At 40.7% G+C, this 8,269-nt stretch overlaps 1 protein-coding gene across 1 annotated transcript; it reads left to right on the forward strand.

Annotated features, from left to right (window-relative positions):
* Nucleotides 1-1,361: 1,361 nt before the first annotated feature.
* Nucleotides 1,362-6,912, forward strand: LOC123168202 (ent-kaurene oxidase 2). Its single transcript, XM_044586078.1, has 8 exons — nt 1,362-1,626; nt 4,253-4,413; nt 4,948-5,109; nt 5,220-5,360; nt 5,489-5,743; nt 5,843-6,001; nt 6,088-6,282; nt 6,397-6,912. Exons 1-8 carry the CDS (start codon nt 1,482-1,484, stop codon nt 6,712-6,714), a joined length of 1,536 nt encoding a protein of 511 aa, XP_044442013.1. The 5' UTR covers nt 1,362-1,481; the 3' UTR covers nt 6,715-6,912.
* The last annotated feature ends 1,357 nt before the right edge of the window (nt 6,913-8,269 follow it).

The following is an 8,269-nucleotide window of genomic DNA, read 5'->3' on the forward strand; positions in this document are numbered from 1 at the left end:
TTTGGTTTGATTTTTTTCCTGTTTTCCATGGTTATCCGTAGGGTGAAACATATTTGTCTGGATTGTAGAATGCAAACGACACTCCTAGTTCCTGCTAGTACATTTTTTAAATTGATGAACACTTCTTAAATTCGCCTACATTTTTTGAGTTCGTGAACATTTTTTCATTTTCTGAGTTCGTGATCTTTTTTCAAATTCACGAACAATTCTTCAAATTCAAAACATTTTTGGAGTTCATGAACTTTTTTCAAATGCATGAATCATTTTCAAATTTGTGAACATTTTTAGTTTACGGACATTTTTGCAAACTCCTGAAAAAGACATTCAATATTTTTTTCCTAGCATCTTTTCAAATTTCCAAAAAATAGTTCGTGAACATTTTTCCAAACTCCTGAAGATTTTTCATATTTGAGAATGTATTTTATGTCGGAACATTTTTTAAGTTTTGCAAACATTTTCCAAACTCCTGAAAAGAATTCAAAATTTGAGAATGTTTTTATTTCCAAGTTTTTTTCAAAATTGCAAAAAAGAAAATCAGTTCATGATCATTTTTCCGAATTCCTGAAAAAATTTCGTATTTGAGAATATATTTTATTTCCAAACATTTTTCCAAACTCCTGAAAAATTGCCAAATTTTAGAATATTTTCATTTCCGAGCATTTTCTCAAATTAAAAAAAACAGTTTGCGAACATTTTTCCAAACTCCTGAATATTTTTCGTATTTGAGAATATATTTTATTTATGAATATTTTCTATATTTGCGAACATTTTTCAGGTCACATACAATTTTCTAAACTCCTGAAGATTTTTCGTATTTGAGAATATTTTTTAATTTACATAAAGTTTTCTAATTTATGATTTTTTAAAATCATGCACATTTATTCAAATCCTTCAAAAAATGTGACTATTTTTCAGGCTAGCCAGCCCACCTAAGGAGCGACATGAGAGATGTAATTGCAGGATCGTTACTTTCCCGGTGAGCCGAACAGCTCAAGCGTTCGATTTGGACCGGGAATGACAAATTCAGTGTGCCAACGACTAGGATTGGGAGTTGAGGGTTCGATTTAGCTAACCTCTACAATCTTCTAAAGAAAAAAACTAACCTCTGCAGGTTCAAGGTTTAGAATGGACCTTTTCCTAAATAAAACCTTCGAAAGTTCCTCTTTGCCATGCTAATAAAACTCGCCACATTATATAAGTCCCTAAAAAAAACTCGCCACATTGATGGTCTCATCACTGCAGACGTCGCAGCTGAATTGGCCACGTGCCCTCCGCCCACGTCGGCACAAAAAGAGCGACGGGCGGCGGCATCCTCTTTCCGCTCCGCGCCCATATGCCTCTGCCCCGACCCTTGTCGCTTTCCCCTTCGCCTCACTCCTACTAAAACTCAAGGCGCGCACGCCGAACGCACGGCCACCGCCACTGCCCCAGCCTCCTTTCCTCCTCTCCCACCCCACGCCGCGCACGCCCGAGCGACCCCCATGGAGTCCCTGCTTGCGGCGCTCCCGGCAGGCGGAGGAGGCGCGGTCGCTGCCGCTGCCGCGGCCGTCGGCGGGCTGGCCGCGGCCGCCGCGCTCGCCGCCAAGGCCGGCGTCGTCGGGACGGGCCGCACCAACGCGCCCCCAGGTGACGACCCTCCCACCCAATCTCGTCTAAATGCATCATGTTTTCCCCCATGTTGTATGTATGCTCGTCTACATGTAGCAGAGCATGCCATACTTGGCTTTTATGCCACAATTTTCCTTAGGTTCCTGTAGGATATTCTTGAATTATTTTGTATGTGTTCAGGTACAGTAGATGTTGATCAAGTGAGAATTGATCCTCACCGTGGAAATCATGCACATGTAGAAGTTTATAAACTTTTATTAAAAAAATATACTACTTGTCGTAAGTCCATAAAACTTCAAGATCAAGCTCAACCAGATTTACAAGATCTAAGTTTTTTTTTTTGTCAAATATTGGTTTTGAATTCTTAGAGGCTTCTGGATAAGCATGATCACCTCCTCCAAATAAGTCATCTGCGAATTTAGACATTTTGAATCTTAAGCAATTAATGCTTATACATGCTTCTTTCTTATTTTGGGCAAAACCTTTAAATACTTGCTATCAAGGGCGGAGCTTAGTGCATGGCTGGGGGGGCTGTGGCCCCCCCAAGGATTTGCACATGCAGTCATAAATTTTTCAGAAAGAGATTAGATGATGAAATTTTATGTGTTTGGCCCCCCCACTAGCTCATATATTCTACTTAGCCCCCCCCAACGAACTTCGTCAAGCTCCGCCACTGCTTGCTATATCTTTTGTCTTTTATTATCTCCATTCCTAAATGCATGAAAGCGTGCAGTCAAACTTCTGCAATTTTGTAATAAAACGGGATTGCTAAATCTATGTCTACTAAGACTTAACCAAGTCTCAGTCGATGTTATATTTGTAAGATCTTACATGAAGATCCGTGCAAAATTTATTTTAAATTTTTTCTTTCTTCTTTTTATATGTTCTATCACTTGACTAAGACTTGGTTAAGTCTCAGTCGACTAAGATCTAGCCACACCCTTAACAAAATATTAAAAAGTGGTTGTAAGGCTGGAACAATATTTTTAGATTTGGATGAAAGATAACTCCATAATATAATTGTTTTAACTCTATACTAATATATACATATAAAAAATAACGGATAAAGCTGTATGCTGGAAATCCTGTCAATGTCCAAAACGGCAAAACGGCATCCATTTATGAATGAAGGAACTATTTTTTGTTTAATTTTTTTTACAGATTTATCCACAAGTCATTTGGAAAATAACACCTAGCTAGCTTTTCATGACTAACTACCTAGACATAAGAACATGTCAACATAAAGAATCTTTTACTTCCCACCATTCCAAGAAGATCCTTTTTTTTTCAATCCAATTTCCAAGCCCCTTTTGGTCCCCATGCATGGGCAGTGAGCAGTCCGGTTGGCACTTTCACAAGGAAAAGTGCTCCATAAGCTCAAAGACGGAAAGCTACACGATTGATTGAAAAGAAGCAATGAGATGTTACTGTCATAAATGATAGGTTCACTTATCCTCTACTTTTTGCAGAACAGATAAAGAACATATAGCTATATTCCTGAGCTGTCCACAGCTGTGAACTTTTACTATTTTTATTAAAACAAGAGAAAACAAATCTGCCTATAGAAACAACTCAATAAGTTTTCTCATTTTCATGTGCTTTTATGCAAGCGTTCGACCGCCCCGTTTGGAATAAAAGGAATTCCCCGACTCCTACGGAACACATACTGTGCTGAACTTTTGCAAATTCATGTGATATATATGTCCTTACCAAAATAAATGTGATATATGCATATACATGTTCAGCAAACAATTTATTATATTTGGGTGGGAAGGGGGGGGGGGGGATGAAATGGAATGCTTCTCTTGACTGTCACAGTTTCTGTCGGTTCATATTTACTTTTGGCCTGGAGAGTGCAGTTCCCGGATAGCAACTGGTGAAAACAACAAGTCCAGAGGTTCCTCTGTCAGTCACAGTATATTTCCAAATCATGCTAATCAAACACATCTGATAATAGCTACTCCCTCCGATCCAAAATATGTGTCGTGGAACTAAAACCACGACATTTATTTTGGATCAGACGGAGTATTTGACAAAGCATGTTCCCTGCTTTAGGACAGCACAATTGCTTTATACGTGTTATGTATAGGACGCACAAATCAATTACTATTTGTTTTAGATCACATGGCAGCTACAGTAGATTGGGAACAGGAGCATTCTGAACGGAAGTAGTTTTACCGTAATATATTGTGCTAAACAGTAATTTTACCAAATTCTGGAAGCAATAATTGCTATATCGAAAATATGACGGTTAGGTTGTCCTAGATACATGCTGACCCCTACTAGTGATGCGGATTATTCTAGTGTTCAACAATCACCTTCTTTTGATACTAGCTTATTTAAGTTTCCATGACCTCCCAGCAAAGTTATGCCTGCTAGAAAAATCCACGACACAATATATATATGCTGTACCATTGTATGACTGTAACGCCGTCTGACAATACTTACTGAAAATACCTAAGAAAAACAGAGAAAATAATTACCTACTTAATTTATTTGTATGAATATAATTTTTAATCATGTATGCAGACGAATTATCGAACTAGCTTGTTTCAAATATAAATTCTGCCCTTCAAATTAATACTGCTAATTCTACTGCAAGGAAAAACTAAAATCTCCTCTGGTTAATTTAATTGACATACAGCTGTTCCTGGTTTACCTCTTATTGGAAATCTGCACCAGTTAAAAGAGAAGAAGCCCCATAAGACCTTCGCAAAATGGTCTGATATTTATGGGCCAATATACACCATAAAGACTGGGGCTTCATCAGTAGCTGTGCTCAACTCTTCTGAAGTAGCCAAGGAGGTAATACGGAAGCTGTCTTTTTTTCATAATTCACGTGTTAATATACTTTTAGGTTCTACTACAAAATATCATCTTTTGCACTTTTGGGTAATTGTGGCAACTTGGGCTTTAGTCTTCTGACTGATTTTTGGCATTTACTCTGTATGCTTTTGTTGGCATTATCTCAGCGAATTTTCTTTTAAATGGAAAATATAATAATTCAAACCTAGATACAAGAGTTCTTTTTTCACCCCAGAAATTGAACTTCAAAGCTGATATAATCATTATTTTTACCTCTCTTTCTCATGCTAGAGACAAACCAAGAATCCTAACAAGCTTTTTAAAAAACAGAGGATTCAAGCAAGTTATGAACTGACCTCTTTCCCCCAAGAACGACCCAGAAACAATTATTAAGCTACAAGGTAGCCCAGATTAATAAATAAAATACGCATATAGTTCTTGATTTATGCTGTGATGCAAAATTGAGAAATGATGGAAGCATCGCACAAATATGTCGCACTTGACCAGAACATATATTCTTTTCTCAATATGCAGGCTATGGTTGCGAAATACTCATCCATTTCTACTCGAAAGCTACCTAAAGCATTGTCAGTGCTGACTCGTGATAAAACGATGGTTGCTATAAGTGACTACGGTGACTTCCACAAAATGGTGAAGCGTTTAGTTATGTCGGGCATGTTGGGCTCTTCTGCTCAGGTACAAGTCTTAACACTTAGGAAATTATACAGTTTAGTGGCCACCACTTGCATATGTTTACACATTCAGTTAATTAACGTTTCATGGTGAAATGGTTGCAAAATGGGTAGAGACAATTTAGGGACACAAGAGATATGATGATGGACAACATGTTAAGCACTTTCCATACGTTGGTGACTGACGACCCACATTCTCCTCTGAACTTCAGAGAAGTTTTCAAGGACGAGCTGTTCCGCCTGTCCTTGATCCAGGTAAGTCTACAAGCTTCATAATAGTGTGCTCATCCATTGTGACACTACTATCAGTTTCTTGATTTGAATCAGTCTTCAGATGCTTCGTTTATTATATGCGATAATGAGAGTGAACACTACAATTACAGAGTTTAGGCGAGGATGTGGGTTCAGTTTATGTGAAGGAGTTTGGGAGGGAGATATCGAAGGATGAAATTTACCAGATCACCGTGGTTGACATGATGATGTGTGCAATCGATGTTGATTGGAGGGATTTCTTCCCATACCTCAGCTGGATCCCAAACAAGGGCTTCGAAACAAGAGTTCGTACCGCAGAATCTAGGCGAACCGCGGTGATGCAAGCCTTGATCCATCAACAGAAAAAGAGAATTGCGAATGGCGAGGTAGCACCAATGCACATAGCCTGTAAACTGTCTTATTCTGATGCGGTTCTCCTATGTGTTAATTTGATCATCTTGACGCAATAAAATTGTGATATACAGGCCAGGGCATCCTATCTGGACTTCTTGCTGGCAGAGAAGGCACTGACAGACGAACAGCTGATGATGCTGGTGTGGGAGGCGGTCATCGAGGCTGCGGACACTACTTTGGTGACGACCGAGTGGGCAATGTATGAGCTGGCTAAAAACCCAGAAAAACAGGCAAGTTTCCCACTGTGCGGTGGTTTGATCTAGTCTTCTCTTTTGCTGGAAACAAATTGTTAACAGAAATGCTCTGGTCACATCAGGATCGACTCTACCAGGAGATCCGGGACGTGTGCGGCGACGAGACGGTCACTGAGGATCACCTGCCACGGCTGCCGTACCTCAACGCCGTGTTCCACGAGACGCTGCGGTTCCATTCTCCTGTCCCATTGGTGCCTCCAAGGTTCGTCCATGAGAACACCAAACTGGCCGGCTACGACGTCCCAGCCGGCACTGAGGTAATCGACAACACTAACATATTATTTGTCAGTTGGACAACACTAATAATTGATGGCACAAGAAGTTTCGGCTGCTGACCGTGGATTTCTGAAAAAATGGTTCAATTGTTTTAGCTGGTCATCAACCTGTACGGGTGCAACATGAACAAGAAGGACTGGGAGGAGCCCGAGGAGTGGAGGCCAGAGAGGTTCGTGGATGGGAGGTTCGAGGCTGCGGACATGTACAAGACCATGGCGTTCGGCGCCGGGAGGAGGTCCTGCGCCGGGAGCCTGCAGGCCACGACCATCTCGTGCGCCGCCATGGCGCGCTTCGTGCAGGACTTCGCCTGGAGGCTCAAGGAGGGCGACGAGGACAAGGTGGACACTGTGCAACTCACCAGCTACAAGCTCCACCCGCTCCACGTGCATCTCTCGCCGAGAGGGAGGAAGTGAATGGCACTTTTGCTGTTCTTTAAAGAGGAAAATTGGTAGTTTTGCTGTTGGTAATGAAGTGTGTAAAATTACGAATTGGCCGTGCTCTTCAGAACTTCGTCAAACAAGATCGATCGTAGCATGATATATAACGGATAAAGATTTGCTCTCCTGAAGTGTATAACGAATAAAGGCTTGCTTACCTGAATAATTTGTTCAGGTGTTCAGTTGGCCTAGGATTAGTCGCTTTTTATTTTGGTGTCATAACCAAAAGAATTTTCTGCGTGCCAACCATTACACACGGCGCAAGCCAAATTATTATAGGCATTTGCAGTATTCACGCCATAAGCACGCAACAAAGAAATGAAGCAACACATGTTAACAACTGGACATGGGGCACTCTTAGTCATACAGAGGCCAAGTGTATGCCACCTCATTGTTATTTGTATTCTTTTGATGCTATATTATACTCCCTCCGTTATTTTGATGGAACGGAAGAAGTAAGTTAATAAAAAATGTCATTTATTAAAAAAAGACAACGAACCGAAAAAAGTATAAGAAGGAACAATCATTGTTTTATTGATAGAAGAAGTCAATGCCATAGAACGTCATGATTCTTGTATGCAGAACATTTTTGTCAGTGTGACCCGTGGGTGAAATCGATATAGAATATTGAACATTGCCTAATTTGACAGCAGCCATTGCCGTCTAAAAATACTGAGTTCTAACATTTCAGATCTTTCATACATTAGCAAGAGCATGAATGATGTGAGCGAGGTTGGCAGGCCACCTGGTGCAGGCGTATCCCAAACTTTGGCAATAGCACTCTAGTCTAGTCTGAAACCAGAGGCACACCAAACGTTCTTCGTTGCAGGGCATTGGAGGAAGAGGTGGCAGCTTGTTTCAGAGCAAGTTTAATAGTAGAGCCAAGTGATGGCTATAAGTTCTTGCCATGTCATCTATAGCAAGTTTTATATAATAGTTAGCTATGAAGATGTGCTATTTTATTAATACATGACTCACCTTTCACTCCCACGTAATACCAAGGAGCACGTGTTGCAGCTGGCTCCTCTTCTCTATCATCTTCTCTCTCCTCCATGTCAAGAGAAAAATAATATTTTAACTCTTATAGTCTGCTTATATAAGCTTATTGTACGTGCTCTCAGGGTGAGAGCTGCACATTGGAGAGGGTCCCGAATCTAGAATAGTCTTCATGTGGAGATTTGCACATGTGTTTAGTCGATTATTGGCAAGTAACTAGCCAAAGATCTTCACTTTGTTGGGAACTCTTGAAGATCATATCAGAGAGAGTTGTGGGCGCCGGCGAACTACTCCTCCTGTCTCTGCCTCGCCTCCCTCCTTCCCCTAACTCCTCTGTTCACCTTCTCTGTGCACATGGCTGTGGTCCGGCACCGGCCCTCCTGTCTCCTCCTCTCACCCCTCCTCCTTCATCCCCATCCATCCTTCTTTTCTCATGCATTTTTTTATTTAATGATTAATATCTATAGATTGGATATTGTGAGGAGTGTGGTTTTCTATAGGTCGAGCTCATGGTACCTCTTATCTTAGCCATCCA

The sequence above is a fragment of the Triticum aestivum genome, chromosome 7D, assembly GCF_018294505.1.
Source record: "Triticum aestivum cultivar Chinese Spring chromosome 7D, IWGSC CS RefSeq v2.1, whole genome shotgun sequence".
Lineage (NCBI taxonomy): Eukaryota > Viridiplantae > Streptophyta > Magnoliopsida > Poales > Poaceae > Triticum > Triticum aestivum.

Coding starts and splice junctions, on each gene's coding strand:
- LOC123168202 (XM_044586078.1), top strand. CDS start 1,482: ATGGAGTCCCTGCTTGCGGCGCTCCCGGCAGGCGGAGGAGGCGCGGTC. Junction 5,361..5,488: donor TCCGCCTGTCCTTGATCCAG/GTAAGTCTACAA, acceptor CTACAATTACAG/AGTTTAGGCGAGGATGTGGG. Junction 6,002..6,087: donor CTAAAAACCCAGAAAAACAG/GCAAGTTTCCCA, acceptor TGGTCACATCAG/GATCGACTCTACCAGGAGAT.